The sequence below is a fragment of the Dendroctonus ponderosae genome, unplaced genomic scaffold, assembly GCF_020466585.1.
Source record: "Dendroctonus ponderosae isolate FM_Combo_2020 unplaced genomic scaffold, Dpon_F_20191213v2 Dpon_F_20191213_5, whole genome shotgun sequence".
NCBI lineage: Eukaryota > Metazoa > Arthropoda > Insecta > Coleoptera > Curculionidae > Dendroctonus > Dendroctonus ponderosae.
Genome location: NW_026018715.1, coordinates 6,765,860 through 6,791,565, shown reverse-complemented (window position 1 = coordinate 6,791,565; position 25,706 = coordinate 6,765,860). Strand labels below are relative to the sequence as shown.

Here is a 25,706-nt window from a genome sequence, read left to right as displayed (position 1 = left end):
ATTCCTAACGACTGCAAAGTACAGATCTGGAGATGTGCTAACCTCAAGCACCACCGGCCCCAATTTCGAGCCTATTGGCTCTCATCAGTTCGATTTGGTCTCTTACCAGTTAAACTAGTGTTATAAACCTGCTTTCTTCCGATCCAAAGTTTCCAAGTTGTTAATTAAACCCACAACTTTAAACTAATTCTATGGGATTTAATGAACGAAGTGACAGTTAACTTTGAAGTGTTCTAAACCACCTTTTAGATTCTCTTAAAAAGCCAATCACATTCTCAATATCAGATGATTTAAATCTGAAAACCGCCTGAGTATTCTACTCAAGCAAACCATATGAATACTATTATGAATGCAAATAGCACTGAAATGAAGAGACCACCCTTTCCGGAAAAGGAGGATTTGAATCTTGATGTTCGATTCCAACACCCGATTAATGCGCTGTTTAAATTTTTATTTGTGTTTTATGGTAATTTTAATTGTTCGGATCAAATCTTGCACAGAATCTTATCTAGAGATTACAACGAGGTAAAGTGGAGAGAAATAGCTTAATTTATTATACCTGGAGTCATTTTTTTGACGATTTTCGTCGGGTTTGTGTTATTTGGCATTTATTACTAGGACAGTTTCTGCTATATGGAAGTGGCTATTTATGTAGAAATACGTTTGCAAAAGTTCAAATAGTAACCGCTTTTATTGCCCAGCCGACAAAGACATGAAGTAAAATCTTCCTGCATACTTATAACCTTATAAGGACCAAAACTACTCTAAACGACAATTTTAACTGCTATTTCGAGACAGTGATGTCCATGTCGACCTTGCTGACCTCAGCTTTCCACTAAAGAAACAAAAATCACGAAACCTCTATGAAACAACGCGGCGCGCAAAGTGCGTAGACCGAACGACCATTTGCGAGAAAGGAAGATAAAAAAACAGTGAAGAGATGCGGGGGTGAGATATCAAAGTGCGGCACTCTATGATGTGCCCAGCCGCGTGATACTATGTGGACAAATGACATACGTTCGCCTACGTGATTTGAACAATACGTAACAGTTGACAGTTCTGATGATCGTCTTACGTTATAGTGTGAGAATCGGCTCAGCTCTCCCAGTTGTTTGCTGTTTATTAAGTACCTACTTGCTTTTGGATGGGGAATCAGAGGTTTTCAAAAAATCCTTTTAAATATTCAACGTTTAACAAGTCCATTTGGACGATCCTGGTAACTACAAATTGAGCGGGAGAAGAATTTGACTGTGATGGGACACTTCTAGAGCATACAGGGCAATTTTCCCACATACCATCATGGGCGGCAAATCGATACCTTCACTAGCCTATCAATATTTTATGCGGCCAGCAACTGCAAAAATCCTGACAGCTCGTAAAGATAAGTAATTTTATGGGCGAGGAAAGCTAATTTCCTGTCCTTATACGGTACGTGTCGGTACCATAAATATTTTTATTGGCTCGTATCTGCAGAAGATGGACGTTAAATGAATTGATTAGATTCGAAGCTTTATTTAATATGCCCGTTTACAACAACCAGTGATGGATCAACTTGTCGACAATAATAGCACTTCGTTCAGACCAGATTACATGTTTAGTTGGTTGGATCCACATAGAAAAACCGTGCATGAAAGCGCAAATGTAGACCGAAAAAAAGTTATCTATCAAAGAAATATGCTTCGAAGTCAACCTGTTACTTACTGTTTTGATATTATATGAGAAGCTCTTTCAAATAAACATATTATGTATTAGCCAAATGCTCCGGGTTTTCCGGATCCTTCAAAAATGGTTGCCCAATTCCCAATTGAATTCTTTTTTCGTGGGAGAACCACGCTAACAGAACCAAGTCTGAACTAGCCGGACGCAAAAAACACATTCATCTTCACAGGAGTTGAAATATGATATACACAATATAAAAAGCTTGACTTGAAATAACCATAACCAAATTTTATTGCCTGAAACTATTCGCCATAACATTGGTTTTAGTGTAGATGTAGTTGGATTTAGTAAATTATCCAGGCACTTATCTAATTACATTTTGAGGAGATTCAAATTTGGCTTCCCAACATTTCTCTGACGGGTTAAGCCCCTTCAGAAAATTAAGAAAAAAGATGATCCAGATGCTGACATTTTACCATAAAAAATGGTCGTTTCTAAACATTATAAGAACATATTTTTTATGAAGTTTTAAAGTGAGATAATATTGGATTTGGAAAACACTAAATTAAGACGGGAGATGAATATGAGCAACAACTCGATTATTTAAATGCAGTTTAGATTAATACTTGAACAAAACGATAGATAACGCCTAGTAATAAAAGACTTATATAAAATAGAGGAAGGAGAGGAGAAATCCCAAGGACTATTGGAGACTTCAAATTGCTGCAAAAAGATTGGCTGATGTTCAGTATAATTATAGAAGCATACAATGCCGGTATAAGAAATGAAGAAAGAAAGTAATTGTTAAAAATCTGAAATCTTGATTTAATCCTGTCAAACGAAAGCTTAAGAAATGTATCAAACCTGCAAAAACTTACCCTGGGGTACACCGCCTTTGACTATAATATAATTATAACTTTAAATTCAATGGAGCTTATAAGTTAAACCTAGAAAGTTAAAGTTGTAAAGTGGCAAAAGCAAAAATAGATGTCGCGTAACTGAAAAAAAAAACGTCTTAAGCGTTAAGACAGAGAGATGATGGTAAAAATAATACCTATCATGTTCATCAAATATCCTAGAAATTGGCAGAAACCAACAGAAAAAATGGATGACATCGGAAATTTTGGATATTTGTTATGGATTAAAGACCTAAACAGAATACAAACAGTTCAAAAGAATCGCTAATAAAAGTGTAATAAGAAGAGAAGGCACAGTAAGATCACACATCACATCTTACAGAAGATAGGTACTTAGACCAATGGAATGAAACATAGATGTGATAGACCAAGTAAATATATGTGATGTATATTTAAAATAGAGAATATTTTCATAAAACTTGCTACGTTTTCTGATAATTGTTGAGTTACAAATTTTTCATTTTCATAGTCCGGACGTCGTACTACTTTCAAATATTCACCTAGAACAAAAAATGGACGTCGTGTTCAACTGACGACTTTTTTGCCTTTGCCCGTTTTATTTTTTGCTATTATTAAAATTTCCAAGACAAAATCATTAACCAAAAACATTAAATTCACAAATTTATCTGTTAATAAAATCAATTGATGGATAGTACATTTTTCAAATTAAATTTCCATCAAATGTAAATAGTGTTTGCATTCTTATTCTTAGCTATTCTCAAAGTATTTTAATCATTGGTATTGTTTGAAAAGCGTAAATGGTGGTAACCTTAAACAGTTATTGCTTCAGTTGCTTGAACCGATACATTGCCGACATTTTTTAGGAGAAGTCATAAACTCAGTTGCCTAATACCAATAAAACATTGATTATGAACACAGAGTATAAAGAAAACATCAATACATCTGCATAATCGCTGCGAATTAGCTGAATGAAACTGACGAAGCAGCAATGTCTGAAGAAACGCGCCTTAAAACCCCAATACTTTTTTTTATTCTATCGGGCACCACGCACCTATCAATTATGTTTTAAAGATTAACGACTATCAGAACGCTTTTGGCTAAGTATGTGTATATACATACATAATTATATAGAGTAAATTTTTATCAAGCGGCTTTCAGGAGGGTAGTCCCGATTGTAGCCTGAGGTTCGGCAGTCACACTCCCTTGCGTTCGCTGCCATACGCTTTATAATGGCCTTAATTTAAATATTGGGTCGAGTCTCTATTGGTATTTAATGGTATGGTCCCTTCTGGCAGTATCCGCTTCATTTTTGCTCGTTGGCCAGCCAGTTCCAAGCAGCTATTCACTTGCCAACGATTAAGATTCATTTATAATTATGACGCTTCATAATGCTCAGGAATTTCTTCTTTTCAAAGAATGGACACTGGGGTCATATAACAAAGAAAATACGTCTAAGATACCGAAAAGTCGACTTGCTGAAGTGTTCGTAGCGAGTGTAACTCTTCTAAAAATATATCTACGATAGCTTGATTCTTTTGATTATCGCAAATAATAACTTTGTTCGAAAAGGCTTCTTCACTTTGTCCGAAACGGTTTATTAAACTCGCTCAGAAGTAGGTAATTTATGATGTTTCGATTTCCATACCTAATATTTTTACATGGACTCTTCGCCAGTTTCAGCTAGTTCATTTACGAACAATAGTAAGTCCTTTTAGAGTGTTGGACACAAAAAATATTGTTTAAACTTTGCGAACTTCAAACACCAAATTACTTACATCATAAGAAACCCACTCGAATACAAACAAGTTAACGTACCCATTGACATTTTTTTTCGTTCTGCCAAACTCACCTTTTTTACAATTCAAACTGCTATGACATTTTACACCAAATTCAACAAACCTCTCTCATGGTACAATTTGCAGACGACAGTGCGCTTGTAACTCACGACTAATCTACGCCAAAAGCGGTAGAAAAATTACATTGCAATGACATGGCTTTATGAATGGAGAATCCAGATGCCATTGAAATTCTACTTTTACTACATTACAATTAATTTCAGAGAACTTTAAATACATAGAGAGTATTAAACGAGTCAAAAACCGAATCGAAAAACGACTTAAAATACTTAAGGGTAACAGTCCTCAAAAACACAAATTTACGAAACATTTGCACAACACTCGAACGGAAATTATGAGAAGAAAGAACAAAATGTTGAAATCACTTACAAAGCAAAGCAAAAGCTTCGATATGAAACTGCGACAAAAACTTACAAGTCCATTTGTAAGCCAACTGTGGAAACATACTAAGAGCAAACCCAATAAGGAGAAAGGAAAGTATTACATACAGAAAAATGTGCACATAATAAAACATTTTGAGAACATTCATCCAACGAATGCAGGCAAATGACAAGAGTAACGGAAAGACTACTTTTTAGTTCGACTGGAGACAATGAATTTTAATAAGCCATGAAGAAAATGGAACCTGAAGCCTCATCGTCGAAGATTTAATTTTACATTATTCTCTAAAAACTTTGAACGCTCTAAAAGTCCTTTATTTATTTAGCGGTTTTTATTTTTGAAAATTTTTGTCGCATATGGATATCTACTATCAAAAGTTTCTCATTTTCAGTGGGTTTAATTCTGAATTTTTTTCTGAACACTAATCGTCTAAAGAGTATTTTTCAAGACAGTTATTTTAAGTTTGGAACTTATTTATTTAGCTGAAAGAACGCGATAGCTTAAAATAAGTTGAAATTGTACTTTCCCAAGTATATTTTATTTCGCTACCAGTATTGCAAAACTGTTTAATCAAATAGTTCCCAATCGCTAAATTGGTCAGGGTCTAGATGATTCTATTGAATGGGACTTCTGTTTGTCGATCTACGAAAGATTTTCTTCATAGAACAGATAATGGATCTGCTAAGCGGAATCAACTGTTGTTACACGAATAGTTTGAGAAGAACATAATTAATGAGCATTTTTGCCAAGAACCACTTACGTAAAAGTCGCTGAAACCGTATCATTTCACGATCAAAAAAACATCTTTTGTTTTTCTCTAAACCGCATCGGTTAGTCAAAATGACTTGAAAGGCCGAAAATTTAGATGTGTTTTGTTATTTAAAAAGTCGATTTTGCGAAAATAGTGAATAAAAAGAATAGTGAATAAAAGAATATATGGAACCCTCCAATTTTCCGGGCTTGATTCGTGATTTGATTTAAGCAATTTTAATCCTTTCTATTGTTGATTTATTTATTTATTATTTTTTTGCAAATGAAGTCATTTGTTAACTTTGGTCTATGACGATAGCGATTCGTCGCCGTTTTCTATAAGTCCAAAAATGTATTCTGAATACTATTTTTTATTGACTCTTTTGCTATCGGGTACCTTACACAGCACAAATAGCTCTTAAGGGCGTTTTTACAGCTCTCCGCTTTACAAATATAAATAATAAAATATTGAAAACCACCGAACATTTATTTACCCAATAAACCCATTTTTAATTTGAAGAAATTGACGTAGTCTTGAAGAATAAAAGGTGAATGTTATAGAAAACTCCAGACAAAGCCTAAATGGAATTTCATCTTAGTCCTAAGATACAGGAGTCGTTCAAGTAGTGGACAAAACTTCGATTTGAGACTTTGATATAGCGAACATTGCAAGAGCTATTGAATCCACAGTGGAATTGCTGGTCATAAAAATTAAAACATAACAAAGGCTGCCACAACGGTCACCCTGTCAGGCAGCGATCGTCTCGTTAAGTATGAAAAATGGCGTCGTGATAAACAAACGATTTATTCAAGATCACATTGGAATTCACAAATCAAATTCTCATCGTCTTAATCCGATGGACGGTTTTTTTCTCGTCCGAATCATCATGTCATGCTAATAATTACCATTGTACGAGGAGTGGATGTGTTACAGCTTTGGCTCCCGCTGGTACCTTGAAAGGCCTTACCGACGAGCAGACCAGCAGGTTGCTCAACCCATCGGGAATTTAAGGGAGATTGCTATTTGAACTGTTGTTTTGTTCTCGTGTTTACATCTAAACGAGTGATAGGTCATCATGACACACTATTACGTACCGATTCCGCTCCGAAACATTATGGGATTTGGATACGAATTGCTTTTCGGATTTCTCGGACTTTATGAAGAATTTATTACTATCATTTATTTCGACTATTAATGTTGTTGGTGCTTCCAATTTGCATACATTCATTGCTACTTTAATTACTGAATTTAGGCAAAGTTCGCATAGAAATAAGTATGAGTTATACATCGGGAGCGTTTTATTACACCTGCAAATTTCGTATTAAAAAGTATGGTGGTATTGCTCAACAATGGAATTCAAACTAAAGTAAAATGAAATTGCAGCTTTAACATATTTTCACACCTTTCTATAAGCATCCACTCCGAGCGCCGAAGAAGAATTAGGCATATTTTATTGGTTCATTCGACGAATTTTACAACACATAGACTTCGGCAGTATAAATTATTGATCAAACGTTAAGTTGCGCCTAGAGTTGCATAAAATTTTAACAAATGAGATGCTGTGAAAATGTATAGTGTAAAGTAAAAGGTTGTTTAAAACGTTCATTTTTTGAAAAAATTGTTTCACACGAGGTATATTTAATGAAAGAAACAATCATTTTCCAACACATGCCATTTGCACCAAAAGTTTGTTTGGAATACAAGTTCAATATTGAAAACTGTAGTAGAATGACGAAGATTTCAATAATTTATGAACAATGATAACATATTTTTTGCCATAAAATATGTATGGCCACTGTTGACACCAATCCTAAGAAGGTCTGGTTCACTATCCAAATAGAAAAATTAAAAAACGTACAATACATGTCAATATTGCACCATAAAAAAGTGGTTGGATGTCTTAACTAGATTCTATGGTCAAATCATATATCACCTGACAGGAAACGGCTCATATATAAAGCAATTTTTCAAGGCATAATCTTATATGGATGTAAAACATGGCAATTAACGAAAAAGCTCAAGAGCCGACTAGGCATGGGTAACACTGTGTTGAGTTGCGCTTTTGAGTTGTTGCCGTTGTCTGCGCTACTGAGTTATAACGCATCGCGTGTCACCGCGCTTCACTTTGAATTATGCTTAACAGTTAAGGCTTTATGAGGGTGGGAATTGGAATTTTAACACCTAAAAAAAGTTCAGCACATTTTTTTATAAATACCGTTTATCCAAAACGCACTCACTCACCGGTGAGTTACTACGCTCCAACTTTCGAAATTCACTGAGGCGAGATTCACATGGCGTTTGAAATGGACTTTTGGAGACAATTTGCAGGGAAATGAATGGGCAAGAATGGAAAGAATCACGAAAACATGAAAAAGAGAAATCATGCAAGTAGGGAAAACAATGATAGACGAGATTCAAAGACAACTTATATGGTGCGGACACATAGGAAGAATTAGTGATGATCGCATTCCTAAAATAGTTATAAACTGGACACCTCACAAAACAAGGAAAATATGAAGACCGAAAGCAACATGGTTCAGAAGAATACTGAGATCTAAGTCAGAGGAGATTGGGAAGATAGAAGAGGCTGGAGACTGGAGACCGGAAGGCGCAGAATGCCATAATCCGGATATAAATGAAGCAATAGAAGGCCGCATTAGTCAGCCGCAACGTAATAAACTGTTGCTATAAAGACAGTGTCTAACATTATATTTAATGTTCTCGATTGTTCGGAAAACATCCCGTACTTATTTAAACCTAATGTTAGTCCATAACCCAAACTTCAGAACAGAATACTTTACGGAATCACAATTACCGCATAAGTAGAACAAAATGAAGACCTTTACCCATAGCAGTTTATTCTACAGGAAACTCTCTCTACAAGTAATTAGTGAGTTTTTTGGAATTATAAGTTGTTGTAGCAAATATTTGTTTTCTGACGTTTCCCAAGCACGACTCTTCGACGAACTTCTTCAGAGCTCAAAGGTCTCTGAAGGTGCAAACCACTCGTGCTTGCGAAACGTCAGAAAGGAATTGTTTTCAACGGCCGCCTAAAAACCAGAAACACTGCACTCATTCACATGTAAGAGTAGACCTTCACATGTAAAAGTCGTCTGCATTCGTAATATGAAAATAGCAAAAAAATATTACATTAATTCAAAATGTGGCTTTGATAGCTGGCTTTTGTAACATTTTAACATAATCGCTTGACTTAAAACTCACTTAAAACACTATGACTTTATGACTGATTTAAACCTAGACTGTTCTTACACAAACGAATAACTGAGCGCTTGAGAGATTGAACAAACATTTAAATATCACAGTTTTCCGTCTTTTTCCAATTAAATAAAATTGATCTTACTTTTGACCATGAAAAGAAACAATTCCGGTTTATGTTAAAGATATTTTGAAAATTCTCCATTGCCAGAATAACATGAACTTGAATAATAAACAACCATAAACACTTTTGAATAATCCCATAGGTACATCAAATATGCAATGAGAATATATGTAGTTTCCTGATTTAATGTTTTAGCAGTTGAAATCAGGTTTTAAAAACATAAAATAATTAGTAATAGTTGAGGTACTTACCAGCTAGGAGCTTTGAAGACCCAGATGACTGCATTATTTTTTCGCCCAGTCTTTCCATCCATAAAATATCAGTCAGCAAAATGTCAAACAAATGCTCTTTTCGAGTATGCTTTAATTTGCAATAAGCGCTTATAGAAAGGTCAGGGCTTTGATTGCATGAAATGTACTCGATAATTGCTCACTCATGAAGCTATTTTAGTACCATGATCTAATAAAACTAAAAAATAGATACATTTTTATCCAGGATGCTAGTTTAATTAGTTTTTGTTCATTGTTCGAATCCGTGTTACAATAACAATTTACTGGGTGTTTGTATTTCCCGAATCCTGCTACCAAAATCAATAGCATTACATCAACAGTTTTAGAATCTTGGTCATTATCCTGTCATAAAGCTAAAGGCGGTTTTGGAAAATCAACAGGATTTATGCACGAATCAATCAGTTTGCCCAAAAACAATTAGTATGATTTAATTCGAGTGGTTCTGCTCAAGTTATTGCAGAATCAACTATTCAAGCTATATATTAATGGCCCGTGTAACATCGGTTATTAATCAAGGTGAGACAACTAAAGCTAAATGTCTGTTACGATTGCTGATAATCCAAGACCAAACCCACATCGGTTATTAATGGTTGATCAACTGGGAACTGTTTTAAGTTCGATTTGATGTCTTCAATTCTATGAGCAGTTTCGTTTATAAGCTAAAGTAGCAAGTAAATTGCAAAGCTTCACGTGTATTAGAATTTTATACATAAAGAGTTTGATTTCTTTATTGGTTATATACTGAAAAAGTTAGCATTATCTCTGATAGTTTTCGCATTTATCTTCTCGAGTATCAATGTTCCTTGAAAAGGTTTTCAAGATGTTTATTTAATTTGAATGAAATTAACACTTTATAAAATGATATTATGTCGTTAAACTATAATAATTTTCTTGCGTCTTCAAACTGTTTGAGCTGCAGTGTGGGCTTTACATTAATCAATAGAGAAAAGTTGATTGTTATCGTTGCTTTAATGGACTTTAAACCTAATTTTTACATTATCTAATTATAGGAACGTTATTATTACGTCATAAAATATCCCAGTGATGCAAGTTTGCTTTCGAAACTTTATACCGCCCAAAATTGCGTAAGAAACAAATAGTTGCAATAGTTTAACGCGAAAACTAAATACAGAGTATTTTTTTAGTTCGTTTTAGAAATTTTGCGAAATCTCAAATTCAAATATATTACTTGAAATTTACAGTATTGTTACAAAGCATTTGAACCCTAAGTCACAAGTGACTTGTTGGGACAGAGGTTTTTCAAATACAATAAGTAGTAAATTTACAATAAATTTGGGAGCTTATTTTGAAACTCAAATCAAATTAACTTGTAGATTACATTTGCAAAAAGTGACATTATAATAAATTTATCATTATATTCCATCAATAAATAATATTACTGTACCTATAAGTAAGTATAGTCAGGCTAAAACGGACTTAATGGTTTACCCATATCCATTTATATTCTAAATATTTATTTAAGTTAAAAAAGGTAACTTTAGCAATCCATTTTGATAACTGCACCTTATCCATTCAGTTATCCGTATCTACATTAGAGAGTTTTTTCTTTAAGTCCTTATAATCATTTAGTTAAAGATTAAAGATTCTTGGCCCCACGTAAGAAATATGACGGTGACAAATTGTAAAATCTAACTTGCATTTTTTAGCATTTGTTTAACGATAGTTACTCTATGTCCCACCTAAATACATTTCAGTGAGCTTTTGAAAGCTCAAATGGGAAACAACTTTGACTTAGACGAAGAAGGACTTAGAGGAAATAATATAAACATTAATGTAGTAATTTTATTGCAATTTTATAGCCTTGGATTAGATTACGAATTGTAAGTATTACTCCCTCAGTATATCAAAAGCTGGAAGGCTTAGTTAAAATCATAGCAATTATAAACGAATTACTTAATATATTTGATAGTTTAAATTTAAATCTTTTTAACTCCCACTCTTGTTGACCGAAAATGTTCTCTTTTTGTCATTTCCTTCTTTTTTATTCCATGTTTTCAGTAGAAACATTGGTGTTGAAATAAAAAACATCTTTATCTGATTAGATCATTTTGGGCAAGTTCGTCATGGACATTTCACAACTGGCAACTTGCTTCATATACAGAATTTTTTCCTTTTTACCCAGTCGGTGAAAAAATGTTGGACTTTTTTTTTCATTAATTTTAAGTGAAAATTGAAGTATTTGTTGCATATTTTACATATTTTCTTGCATTACATTTGTATAAATTTTAATTTCAGCATTAATAGGAATATATTTTTATATTTTTTGATAACTCCTTCATTGGCGTTTACTTAAACATTTCGGGATTAATATTTAATTGCATATCATTTTCGAACAGTGTTTTGCAGTTTTAAATATTGCCTTTGCATTAGCGCGATTGTTTTGTACAGGATATTCTAAACAGACTCATTGCGGATTTATTGACTTTCAAAGTAAGACACTGAAAAATACATTTATGGTGCTGGTTTAGAATTGATAATAAATTAGTATTTAATTTGTGCATTTATTGTTCTTTTCTTCAAAAAATTACAATACTACGCAATTTTACTTTTAAAAGTTCGAAAATCCCCTTGATTCTCAACCATATTTTAAAGGAATGAATTATTTAGTTCATAATTCAATATCATTTTACAATTTTTTTCGTCAAATATTGATCAAAGATATGCTGTTTTCAAATTTTTTTTAGTGTCATGTTAAAGAGTACCTACCTACCCTTAATCATTTTTAAATATGGGAAAAGCGGTGTTGGTTGTTTCACGTATCTTTCTGTATATAAATATGGACTTTAGGAATTTCTAGGACCTTTTGATTTTTTCGGTGTTTAAACTCAAAAATTCTCTTATTATTTATACTTCATGTCGTTTATCCTTACTCAAAATCAATATTTTCTTGTATTGTTAACATTTATCAAACCTTTGGAGCTCTTCATCCGCAAAATCCCACCTAATAAATTGCTTCCATTGCAACGTCCCACATTTATTATTCCTGAGACCGCACGCGGCTCTTCCATGATATTTCCTGAATCGAATTCGATGAGTGTGTGACATTTTTATCAAATCAAACACTTTGTACGATTTCCCAGAGCGTTTTTCCTCTGAAGCGAATCGAAAGTCAAAGTTCCAAGAAGCAAAAGTCTTAATTATGCTCGAGCCGTACTGGAAACGTGCTTCACACTTTAGGACCTTGAAAATTCAGAGCTCTTATTTAGAAAAGTCGATAGACCAAAAATGGGTTTTTATTTAAAGAGGACGTTTATAATTTTTCTATACAGAATGACTCAGAACGAGTTCATTTGAACATGAGAACCAAAGTTAAGAATGAGAGGAGACTTTAAGAGCTTTATTTAAGCGCCTTATGCAGAAATTCTATTGTTGCACTTCAAATTCCTAGAACTGTGCTTTCATATGCCTGAATCATCCCGTGTGTATTGGAAAAATATTAAAAGCTCTCCTCCAAGCTGAGGAACCAGGGTATTTTGTATTTATTAAATAAAGTTTATTTACAACTCTCCAAAGCCTGTAAAAACTCTAATTCTGAACACACAGTAAAGTAAGAAATTACATATAATTCAGCATCTAAACAACAGCGCACTAAATATGTCAAATTCACACTCTCCGTAAAATGTTTTTTCAAGATTATCTTTAGATCAACTGTATCGTGTATCGTCTTTTCTATAAGAAACATAATAAAAATGTTATTTATTTTATTTGAAATTATAAAATATTTGTAAAGTCTTGTCACAAATAAGGGAATCGACAAGGGCCGTATTCTCGCGATTTCAATGCAATACTTTCCAAGCTAAGAGAATAGGGTGTTTTCATTGTATCAGAAATTCCTACAAACTGAACATTAATCTATGGTAATATATATACATGAAATATTAAATAAGTTTATACTATCTATCCATTGCTATTTTGTGAAATATTTAATAAACAAATTCGGCTAAAATTCAAATTATTCATGAATCTCTAAAACGCAATCCTATTGGTTGTGACGTCTCTGGTCATATAAATGGCCGATTGTTTACGTTCTGTGCAGTGTGTTTAGTCGTGTGGTTGTGTTTCATTAATTATTTTGTGGATTTAAATAATTTATAGTTCGTGTTAAACTAAAAAATCGCTTCAAAAGGATTCCTTAAAGCGTCAACAAACAATTTACCATGTGTACATATTTTTATGGTTACCGAATTTTTAAAAAACGACGAACGCTTTAATTCAGCCGAATTTAAGGGTGTCAAAGCAGCAGCGTAAGTAAAAATTCGTAAATTCATTATTAGTTACTCTCTCCTTAATATACTAATATGCCTGTATTGGTTTAAATTAGGTAAATAATATATAGAATTTCACTTATTCAACTTAACCTAATTTATACACATGGATGCTTTAAAAGTAAAATGAACTCTTAAATTTGTATTTTGGGCATCACGAGAACAATATGGTGATATCGGATATGTGGAATTGCAACGCTAGGGTTCTTTGAGCACTGTACAAGGTCGAATTTGCCCAGAACACAAAGTACGACCGAAGGCATATTCTATCTGCCTCATCATTAGCTTTTTGTTCGTATTTTCATTAAAATGATCCTCGCAACGAAAAAACATTGATTATGATTTAGGAACATCACGTCTAGCTGCTTTGAACCATAAAACTTTACGTGCATAATCATGAGGAACGGTTAGAAAGAGTTTATTGAGCACTTATTGAGGTATTCTTGCATGCTTATTTTGTGATCCATACATGTCACTATTTTCCATTATAGAAGATAATAATAATAATAATAAATAAAATAATGATAATCACAATATCTTAAATAATAAAACAACAAAATAAACACGAGACACTTTGTTGATATGACCTGCTACGTCACAATCAGGATAGGCAACCGACGATCGGTTGGATTCGGATTTGGCGTTTTTGGCGGAAAATATCTGATTTCAATTTAAATTCGCTTTTAAATTATTATGGAGACTTTTTTTGCCCAAAAATGTATATCACTGCAATGTTTGCCATAACTACTTTCTATATATCAACATTTAAAAAAAAAGTGACTAATCACCTGTTAGGCCTAATTAATTTTAGAATGTTTTAAAGTATTGCAATTGTGATGCATTTTAATGTGTGATATGATGAGGCTGTTGACGAACTGTGATTGTTTTTTAAATTAATGAATTTTTTTTAACTATGTTATTTTAGAAAAACTGATGATGGTGGAAAAATACACCGAAACGGATTTTAATTGTTAAATAAAGACAATAAATGACTGAAACCCAGGAATTGATTTTGATTTGGAATTGAAACACAGTCAGGAAAGTATATACAATTTAAAAAAAGTGAAAACACCCTATTGAAAACATGAGGATCGAAAGGTGGTGAAAACAATTGAATTAAAACAATTTCCTATCTAACCGTCCAAGTAGCCAATTACAAAAATGTAGTCCTACAACGATAAGCGATCTGTAGAACGTAGGCAGTCGATATACTTAACACTGTCTTACGTCGATCCAGCTCCCAATAATAAATGACATTTTATAATTTAAATTGATCATTTTCTTGAGGCGTTACATTGAAAAGATGGCAAAGTTTGACGTTCTAGCTAAAAACTTTCCCCAATGTTCTTTGTCACTCTCCAGTCGATTCCGACTGATAATCAGTCGGTGCTAATTCTCCGTCAATCACAGGCAGCCGCAGGAATAATGGCTAATTTAAATAAAAGTCGTTCTGAGACACACCACCATATCATTGCATAATTGGATTTTATTTGGTCTTGTTGACCACAGCCAGCAACGAGCGGTAATCTATCAGCATCAGCCAACCTTAAAGATTTCAAGATTACATCTTAGATTTCTTCTCTTTCAACGGTGAGTGGTATCCATTCGGCGTATGTGAGATATGTTCGCCATATACATGCCCGCATTCCTTCGAACATTGTTTCTCAATAACTCGCTCTATGTCTTAGTTTATGACGGAATGTTGCCTGACTGAATGTGCTATTATTAATTGAGGCCTCAAATTAATTCCTCGTTAAATACGCCACTGATGGTACTTGCAGGCAACTTGTGTTCTCACGACTCCTCCGGTACCTCGTCGTAACATATGACGATCGTTTTGGGTTTTTGTATGTATGAAACACAATTGCAAAGCACGCTCCAAACCATTGTTCACTCTGGGCAGACGGAATTTATATATTGGCTATATCCATTGTTTAAAATAATTGTTTTAGGTTTGCATACCGCACTAAGTTACTTTGTTTCAGCAAAATGTCCTATTTTGGTTTAACGAGCCTCGTTTGTAGGTTTGAATGTTAGGCCTTGATATAGTATGCTTAAATCGAACAGTTACGCCAACAGAACATGCAATAAAGGAAATGTCCGTTTCATCCTAAAACGACGCCAAGTTAAATGAATAGAAACCCGCTAGAGGACAAAAGTCTGCTTGTATTCCCAGCGTTTCTTTTCTCCAACGAAATACAATAAATTTGCTAAAATTCATCAGAAAGCAGATACTGGAGTTTTCATTCATCGCACGTATGTTTACTATAGATATGATCTCCGACTGGGCTCTGTATTTGTCGGAATTATGACACGGTTTGTGAATTAACTTTTTGATGGTTTGCATACTTGAAGAACAAGACCAAGACTGACCTTTTAAAAGATCAAATTATATGCACCTTCAAAAAACTGGCCAACAAACAATTCAGAAATTGTCGTTTTTAAAAGAAGAAACGGACCGGCGCTTGCTGCTTTCAGTGGAAAGTTGACAATTTTTGTAAGAACACTATCAAATGTAGATTAATTACCTACACTTATACATATACAGGGTGTCCCGTAAGCACATGACTAAAAGGGTACTGCGATATTCTTTGGATCAAAAGAAGACGATCTGACCTAACTTTTATTAACAAAAAAAGTCTCCTCTGCTATTGATGGTCAAGGTTCTTCAAAATATATATTTTTTTAATATCGGGAGAATGGTACGATGTATTTCGGTGAAACTCGCTGTGAATTTGTTCTTATGTAAGACTCATATTTTGATTAAACCATCACCGAGTTCAGCCGTTTTGAACAAGTGGTGAATTCTTGAGTGTCGTGGTGCAAAAGCTACCAGAACTTTTTATCTGGTGGATGAAATTAACTCATTGTTTTTGGTTAATACACTAATCATTTATTCACGATTTTGTGCTCTTTGTAAAATCTTGTAGCATTTATAGTTTTTGCGAAAAAAAATATTTCTGTTTTCTTGTCATTTAACAATGTTAGACATTAACTGAATTTCGCTAAAATACATCGTGTCATTCTCCCGAAATTTCAAAAAAGATAATTATTTTGAAGAACTTTGACCCTCAATAGCAGAGGAGCCAGACATTTTTTGTTAACAAATTGATTGATTGAGATTGATAATGCAAAGAAAATCGCAGTATCCTTTTGATCGTGTGCTTACGGGACACCCTGTACTGTACAGTTGTCCAGGTTGCTGATAATATTTCTATTTCACGCTCCAAAACGGTGAAATTTCGCTGGTGTAAAATTAGTTCTATTAGAAAATTTGCAAAATTGCATTTAAAAGTCGGCTTCCAGGCAAATCGACGAGATTTGAAGTGAATTGAAAACAAACATTTTCAATCAATTTACTCTTTGAAATTAGTTGAAGAACAATTACTTTTACTCTTTAACAGGATGAAGCTGACACTTAAATATTAAAGAATCGAGTAAATAAATTAACGTAAAGGGAGTAAACAGAGATTAACTAAATTGTATTCTTGGAATGGAACAAACTGATGCGGTTTGGGAACAGCTAGTTTGACTGTTCCGAAGAATACCACTTACATCATCAGCATAACGTTTTCAGCTGCCTTGATTTTCCATAACATATTCCATCTTTTCCCACTTAGTTACCACCTATGAAGAAGCTGCGAGCTTATTATTTCTAATGATGGTGCTTTTGTTGTATCATAAGGCTTCCGCCCGAAAGAAAAATCGTCCGACTTATTGACGCACATTGTTGGTAGGTAGTTATCTCGTATTAATTGTTTACCACCCGATGCGTCAGGATGGACTGCTTGTTTTCAAGCTTTTTAATCATGTTGAACTTTTAACTAGCTTTTGACCAAAGAACCAAACAGCACCATTCAATGCATTGATCTCTAATTAGCTTATCTGGATTCACAATTTTTTTGTTAGCAAGTTGTAATTATGCAATATACAGAGTTATCCTAAAATATATTTATGAGGACGATTTAGTCAAACTAACTCACTGAAAAGGGGAAAGTATTAACGSTCAGACGTTTGTGCCTTTGTMAAATCAACTTCCGAGTATTTTAGCAAACTTKTTGTTTAGATAGAACAAAAACAGTCTCCGTCTTCAGGTWTAAAATATTGATAAATAATAGACTGGACAAGTCAATTAACATAAAAATAAACAAATATAAAAAGTAACAAACCCAGAAGTGTTTTTAAATGTAGTYCTACATATAGCAAAAAGAATTGACATTTTAAAATAAAAGATTAATTAGTTCTGACTTTTAGTTAGGAACCCAACTTGACCTTAATAATATCAACGCTATTTCTTTGCTAAAATGTTTGTTTCTTTTAGCATTTATCCATTGTTTTAATTGAACTGCTCTGGCTGACCTTTAATATACATTTTCCTTCAAAAAGAATTTAAAGTTTGCAAAAGCTTGGTGAAAAATTTAGTTTTTCTGAGGTGCATAAAATGCCAATAGTTTGGTAAAGATTGTAATTCCAGTTTACTGACTAAAACACCTTGATACTATCCGGCACCAAAGGTTTTAAGATAAATAGTTTTGGCCACTATTTGTAAACGCTTGTAAATCGAGTTTCAGGGAGAATTGGTTTTTTTCTGCAAATTTCTGAAATTGTTAAAAATAGCAAATAAATTGATCATTTTTGTTATTCTCTGTTCAAATGGTTTTCTTGAGTCTTATCGTCACTAGCTGACTGTCTTCGRCAAATTATTTATCTTGCATCGTTTTTTTCATCTTGCAGCGTTCATCATTCTTGCAATTTTGCATTATGGAGTRTTCAGGGAAGGCAAAAAAATATGAAACGTGTTTCTCTTAGTTTGCTCAATTCTTATATCAAATGTCGACCGTTACTCGATATTGATTMCTTTCAAAAACTTTACAAARCACGCAAGAGATAGAAAAGACTGAATAAGCTMAATCGGGCAAKCTAGATGGAGCCTGCATTTTAATAAAGWAAATACATGCGAATATGGAAAAAGYATTTTGTCGTAAAAGTAAACAGTTTTTTAAAWTAACGACCCTTTTAAATCGGGGTTTGTCCTAACATGGTGTATRGAATTACATCTTCCTTTGATAGCAACAAAACCTTTTAWAACTTCTTCTTCTACKCAAGTGTAAACATCACACATCAAATAAGTACAATTAATTCAAAATGTTTTTCTATAATCGAATAACTCAAATTATATAGTTTGATTGTTTCCRTCAGTCTGGTCTAAAACCATTTAGCAATTAATCTGCAGAAGTGAMACTGGCAAATCAGCTTCAAAGTGCTGGTTAGTGAACACATTTGAACATAKATTCAAGTCAAGAAGTCATTGAGAATCGGTCAACTTKTCAAGAAAACTTTCAGTTAACTTAGAAGTTGAACATGAAATAGGCTTGAGATAGAYMWGGCTGATGCTCTAAAACTCAGGGTATTTATAAGTTTAKATTTGAGTCAATTCGATTGAACATGTAAAAGCTTAAGCAATTTGATTCAACACATCAATTCCTTCCATAATAAGCCGCTTCCAGCAAAAAAATTTWAATTTTGCAATATTAATTACGTATAAGGTATCGGCTAATGCTATTTTTATAGATAAATTGTGTGTCTGGTAAAACTTTTGCAACAGACAAAAAAGTGTCTAAATAAAGTCAGCTATCATTAAACCCGTTGCTACAGTTGTTAACGCTGTTATTTACAAACCGCGCATCATTTTAATTGACATTAAATTTAGGAACATTTGCCTATTGGCGACCTAGTTCTGGTTCAGCGTTACGCTGTTACGGAGCACCCTGTATATAGCTACTATTCCACATTTGTTTGTGCAATTTGCCGCCCAAGAAACACGATCAAAGATCGTTTGAATTTCGTTTGATGTTTGAATCGGACTGCTCAACAACAAATTGTCTACATAGACAAGTTAGAAGAAGGAAAAGCATTTCATAGCTTCGATTGAATTACTGTCCTTACTTTAAAATTTTCATCTGCAATCTCAAAAATCTCCAAACTATAAAAAGGAGAAGCGAACAACCACTTACGCGATATGGCAAATAATTCCGAGAGCTGCATGAAGATGGACGGTTTACAAAAAAATGTGAACTTGGTCTCTGGCCAAAAAGAAGACATCCAATCGGCGAGCCCGTTCATAATAATCGTCATTATCGCAAATATATGTACACACATTATAGGTCGTGACCATCGCTGCCCACCGTGTAATGAGGGGGCCCGCCTGCCTGCTTATGGCACCCAAGATCTGGATCTTTTTCGAATCTTTCCCCCTTGTTATGCTGGATCGTGCACGCTCTTGCTGGCTTGCTTCCTCGAAAATTTTATTGCCGATATAATCGCTGAATAATTGCCCAGAGTGTTCAAAAAAACCTTATGAGAATATTGCCTCCACCATGTTTCATCTTGTCTAATCACAAGGTGCCGGGATTACAGGTTTATTTACACACATCGTTAGTCACAGGGACGCCTCTATTAGAATTGTTCGTCGATGTGAACATGGTTTGTGAGCATTTGAAGAATATAAGATGCAAGCAGTACATTTAACTAAAAGCTGGCCCAAAAAGGAGTTTTCAACTTTAGTAAATTTATTTTTCCAATGCGCAAATTTCTTGGAAAATGTATGGGGACATTGCCTAAACGTTTGCCCATGTCTGAAATCTGTCACAACGGACGATTTTTGTCACATATTGTATTTTGGTCATTTCAAATATTTTACAAGCGCCCCGTAAAAAAGTCACAGTGATTCAAATCCGGGCTTCATGAGGGCCACTGAATCTTTCTCTTTGACACATTAAGTACTCCGTCAATTTTTTGGCTTGAACATTGGTAACATTATTGCGACGCCAAATAAACGCTTCTCCCCGTGTAACTTTACATGGTGGCTGAATGTGCCCAAACCAAACTATAGTTTAACACCGATCTCATTTTGTTCCGAAACTTATAGAGTTTTCCTCAGACAAATTCTCAAATAAGTTGATTCTCTTATTACCATGTTTATTCTACTCCTCGCATGCTCCCAGACAACAATTTCAGAGGAATGCCGCCAATTTTCACAAGAACAATTTTGTAGCACCCCGTACAGGATGAGATAAGAAGTAACATACATAAATGTAAGATAAACAATAGACGCAGGGTGGCCCATAGAGTAAGTAAAAGGGAAAATAATAACTTAATTTACTTACTCTATGGGGTGGCCCACTTCAATCGAGACTTTATTTCACGCAAATTTTTAGATTAGACAAACTATGTTTTCACCCCAGGAATCTGTGGTAAGATTTTGTACAGACATTTTACATACACAATGTTTACTTTAATTGATTAAATTTTATTCTTGTTAAGTAATACAAGGGTCCTTTAATATTGTCAAAAATTATGCAGTGTAAATCTACTGAAGCACACAACTTTTTTAACTTTGTCCTACCGTTTCACATTTTGCCACATTGTATCGATAATAGTTGACATTTTCCATTATGCCTTTTTGAAAGTCACGTTAATTTTTTCCATAATTTATTGTTGTATTCATATATAGGGTGTCCCATTTTGAAAACAATGTTTGAGATGTAACTTTTTATTGGAGCACCCTGTATAGCTGCAGCTAATTTTAAAATGTGCTCCTGTAAAAATTCTAAATATTAGCAAAAGTTGGATTAAAAATACCTATTCGCTTGCTCTGGAATTCAAGTCTCAAATAAGGTGGTCCCCCTGTACAATGAAATACAAAATGTTTGGTCATGAAGAATGAAAGTATAGTCAAAAAACACAAAAAGTCGGATACACGAATGTAATGTGAAGAATTTAAGAATAAAAACTCTCGAAGATGTTACCTGCATAACAAGCTCAACGCTCAAAATTTTACTCTCACACACCTACAAGGGTAGAAATGCAGTACTAACATGGGAAAATCTCTCGAAATTAACCCAACATTTTCAAAATACTCTACACAGCAGCATCCTTTATGTACGACGTTTGAAACATGTAAGCAGCAATAACTTTGGTTCCTTCGTAATAATTCCGACTGGAGATGTTTTCGTTGGCCTCACCAGGATTTGAACCACGACAGGCCAAAGGCAACATTACAATGTTCTTTTCGAGCACCCGATCTAGAACAGTCACCGCTTTTCTAGCTCTAGACTCTCTGATCATATTCGGATCTTCTTTATAAATCTGAAAGGGCATGCCAATCAATGACTATTCAAGGGCCGTAAGAAGAGCAAGCAACCCAACTGGAAAGTGTTTGTAGAAGAGCAGTAAATAAGAATGTCATTAGACGAATAGGTCGAGAAGATGCGACAGAGTTTACGAAGAAGAAGCTCAAAGGTAATAAATCACAGGCGCTAATGTATCCAGATAAAGCTGCAAAAGGGCAAACTCACCTGAATCACAGCTCTTCGAGCTGCATTGTAGCACGGCAGCCTGAAGTTCTCAAACCATGGTCTTTTGGAGTCGAGCGTCTCACAAGTAACTGTGTTTTTAATGTTGTTCTCTTTCACCACACTTTTAACATGAGCCTTTACGAGCTTTTCCACTTTGTCCACGACCTGCCTAGGCACTAGTTTGAGGGTTACGACTTTTTTGATCTTGGAAAAGTCCTTTTTATCACACACGCATTCGAGGTTTTCGTGAACGTGGATGCTGGGCAGCCGCCAGAAGCTCATCAACAGTTTCACTTGATCCCAGGGCTTTTTAAAATCAGGCAAGGAATCTCTGATTTCATCCGCATCGAAGTCCTTGATGTTTTCGTAGACTTTCTCCTCATCGGGAGTGATCTGCTCCACGTACTCTCCAAAGTGTTTAATTAGAATCTGTTCTTTGTCGTCCACCAAGGAATTTACAATTGCTTTCATGTCTTCCTTAATATCAACTTTAGAGTCCTCAGATTGAGTAATGGCAATTTCAAAATGAATCATGCCTGGAAAGAAGCAAAACCCAACACAATACAATAAACAAAACCACAACGTTTGCTGAAGTACTTACCCACACATCCATAGATCAAGCAGGGATGCTTGCCGCCAATCCACTCAGACTCACATAAAATCACGTTGTAAATACCAGCAAAAAAGTCTTGCACTCTGGTGGGCAGGAAAGCAGACAGCCCTAAGCTGTTTTCATGGTTCATAAACTCAATAATGAACTTGACGTTGACTGGCAAGGGCATGTCTGACTTCTGGAAAGCCTGGATCACGTGAAACCACATCATCAGTGGACCTGGAGTGAAAAGTACTGTTAGAGATCGAAGTCCCCAAAATTTTCAAATGGAGTGGATTATACACAAGCACTTGCCTTTTCCACAAGCGGTCCCATTTCCGAAGAACACGTTGTTCTTATTGGTCAAGGTCCAAGGATTTGTGGTCCAATCGGCCAAGTCCGGTTCAGGGACGTCCAGATGCAAATAGACACAGACCTAGGGAGAGGATCAGTTTGAAATCGAATTAGATTGGAGTTCCTTCCACTATGTTTTGATTCCAAGTTGAATGGAAAAGGGAAGAAAAGGTACAACACTTTTATAATAATCCGCAGAATTGCTGGTCTTGGGAATAAGTGAAGCCTGGGCGACTGTAAGTAAAAGCTGTAGGTTCGAATAAGCTAGTTTTTACTAACACTCGATTCAACTCACTGTTTTCTTGTCGATGCAATTTCCCAGAGAGGCCAGAATGACTGAAGGGATCGGAACTTTCTTCCCATCCAGCAAGTAATGGCCGATATTGAAGCATTCGTATTTCATCTGCAGCTTCTTAAGCCATTCTTCCGTAAAGCTGATCATGCGATCTACATCATCCCTGTATTGCAGTTTACCGGAAACTGACTTGAATTTTACAATTTCCGCCAAATCGTCCAAGAATTGAAGCCGATTGGAGTCGACATATTGAAGAATTAGCAATAGATCGGGCTCGATATTGATTTTTTTACTCGTTTTGGCCGCATAATATTCACCATATACTGCGTTGGTTGTTATGGTCTCACTATGTTCAGTTCTATATGTATGAGGGTATACCATATCTTGCTCAGCTAGCGTTGGTGAAGAAACGGGAAATTCACCAAATAATCCGCGTAGAAATAGGAGAAAATGAAGAGATATGTCACCAAAATCAGTTCGATTGACATTGAACACTTTGGCGATCAACGGGAAACTGAGATTTTTACCTGGTTCCTAAGCAGCCGAACAAATGCAAAAAAGTCAAAACAGTGTTTTTGATTTTTGGAAATGAAAAAAAGTATTTGAGAAATCTCTTTTCAAATACAAAAGCTTTGAATAATAATCCATTTAAATCAATCTGAGCTAATTGCTTGAAATGTTTATTTCAGGTAGACATTTTACGCAATTTTCAAGTTTTTCAATACTAAAAGTTTGACCAACTTCCGTTCTTGACAAAATCGTGACTTGCGCTGTTAAATGTAATAAAATGAAGTGTCAAGGAACATTAATTAATTATTATTAACAAAGGATTAATAAGGGGATTTAACTGCGGGATAATATTTATTTGTTGCTCCTCAAATTAATATGCTTATGAGCTATGAGCTATAAATAACACGTTAATTAATCAGGTGAGCCTTAATTAAGTTTTGTTTCAGTATAATTTTATATAATAATTAATTACAAAGGCCAGTGGGCTTAATTTAATTTAAGCTTCTGAAATTGATAGAATAAACTTGACCTCAAGCGTAAGTTAAACATCAACTTTCGTTAAAAAGACGCAAAAATAATTGATAACCTGTATAAACAATACAATAAACTTAATAATTTTCTTTATTTTATATATTATTTAAACAATTAAATTGTTTCCGATTTAAGCGCTGATGCCAAACTGTCACCGCCCGATGTCAATCATCCCCTCACACACATTGTCAAAACCGAACCAAAACAAAAATATACCATAATGATTTTTTTGAATTATTCAAAAAATGTGCAATATCAGCATTAAAAAGGGGGCCTGATAGTTTGGGGGTTGTTTTGGTGTACAACAAATAAAGTGGTTCGGGATGGCCCAGTTATTCACGCAAGAAATTTTCGAATTAAAACCCCTGGTTAAATCAATCGATTTAAAACTGTGCACAGAAAACAGAAATGGGGTGAAGCACATTTTAGCATTAATTACCTGGTTAGTAGAATTATATTTTATTGTCCCTATACTCCTAAAGTTCATTAGATAAGCTGAGAGTTTTGTCTGAGCGCGCACTGATGTTGGAAGAAACTAACTCCTGCAGTTTCCACATGCTTAACAGAGGGTGGAAACTGTTCTGTATTGAAAAGAAGTTGTTTAAATTATTTCAGATTTTAGTATTGAAAAAATAGTCCCCCAGAAAGCATAAAATTTGTATCTGGACATCTTATTAGAATTCCTAGTACCCAATATTTAGTGGTAAGAAATACTCCCCTATTAAACCTGTGGTTTTCGTAGTCAGCGCTGAAAAAGATTTAATGCGCTGAATACAATGATTGAAAGTTTGTTAACATTCTTCCATAGATCTTGGTTTAATTACTTACTTTTTTACAATCTGCGGATCTGCTCATGAAATTTTGCTAAGCTATTTTTCTTTTTCTTTCAGTGATAACGAAATAGTGCTGTACTACTCCTATGGGGATTTATCACCAGTAGTGAAAATAATTCCTTGGTTTTCTGATAGTAGCAAAAGCATACAAGCAACTTGTTTGGATCCAACAGCCACTTGGTTATTGATCACTTGTAAGTATGATCACTTGTAAGTGTATCACTATGGGTGTAATTTTCTGTGATAAATTGCCGCGGTAATCACGTCGATATAGGTGAATTCTACGTGCATTACCACGTCTTTGTCACATGTGATACCCCTTTTTTTGTTGATTGGGAAGTATAAAAAAACTTTTAATTTCAATGTTTTACTCGACTCATCAACAAAAAATTATCGAGAATGCAGGTAACAAGTTAACAACTAGGATTGAGTGTAGATAACATTGCTATTGAGCTACTAAATGGCGAAGGATCAAGATATTCGCAGCAGTTGAACAGCAACTTTGGGGATATAACAAAGGCATAAATATATCTCAAGTGATGATCGATTCCCATCTAATCTCATCTCATCTCTGTAGCTCTTCAACCCAGGGTGTGTCTTGGCTGACTACAATCTGTGTATATGTACAATCTATCGCGATCCATCCAGGGGCGGATCCAGCTTTAAAGTCGGTGGGGGGGGGGCGTGTGTATGTAGAGATTAGAAAAATTATCGTCGTTTTGTGCAAGGGTGGCGTAAGATTATTGCAAAATTTCATGTTTTCCGTCCCGTTTTGCATGTTTCTCGGAAGCAA

The 25,706-nt window shown here is 34.5% G+C and overlaps 2 protein-coding genes across 6 annotated transcripts in view; one reads left to right on the top strand and one right to left on the bottom strand.

Moving 5' to 3' along the window:
* Nucleotides 1-23,562, bottom strand: part of LOC125502293 (cytosolic non-specific dipeptidase-like) — a 93,480-nt gene extending 69,918 nt beyond the window's left edge. For 3 of the 4 annotated variants that reach the window (XM_048666546.1, XM_048666545.1, XM_048666547.1), the window contains exons 1-4: nucleotides 23,040-23,562; nucleotides 22,706-22,826; nucleotides 22,400-22,630; nucleotides 21,799-22,334 (exon numbers count right to left, since the gene is read on the bottom strand). In XM_048666546.1, the coding sequence (XP_048522503.1) occupies nucleotides 21,799-22,334; nucleotides 22,400-22,630; nucleotides 22,706-22,826; nucleotides 23,040-23,420 (1,269 nt within the window). In that variant the 5' untranslated portion in view covers nucleotides 23,421-23,562. Of the gene's footprint in view, nucleotides 1-21,149; nucleotides 21,590-21,798; nucleotides 22,335-22,399; nucleotides 22,631-22,705; nucleotides 22,827-23,039 lie in introns of those variants that run through there. The other variant, XM_048666544.1, reaches the window with a different exon arrangement.
* A 704-nt stretch (nucleotides 23,563-24,266) lies between these two features.
* LOC109539537 overlaps nucleotides 24,267-25,706 on the top strand; it is a 19,343-nt gene continuing 17,903 nt past the window's right edge. For both annotated transcript variants that reach the window (XM_019907331.2, XM_019907330.2), the window contains exons 1-2: nucleotides 24,267-24,522; nucleotides 24,971-25,107. In XM_019907331.2, the coding sequence (XP_019762890.1) occupies nucleotides 24,404-24,522; nucleotides 24,971-25,107 (256 nt within the window). In that variant the 5' untranslated portion in view covers nucleotides 24,267-24,403. The remainder of the gene's footprint in view (nucleotides 24,523-24,970; nucleotides 25,108-25,706) is intronic.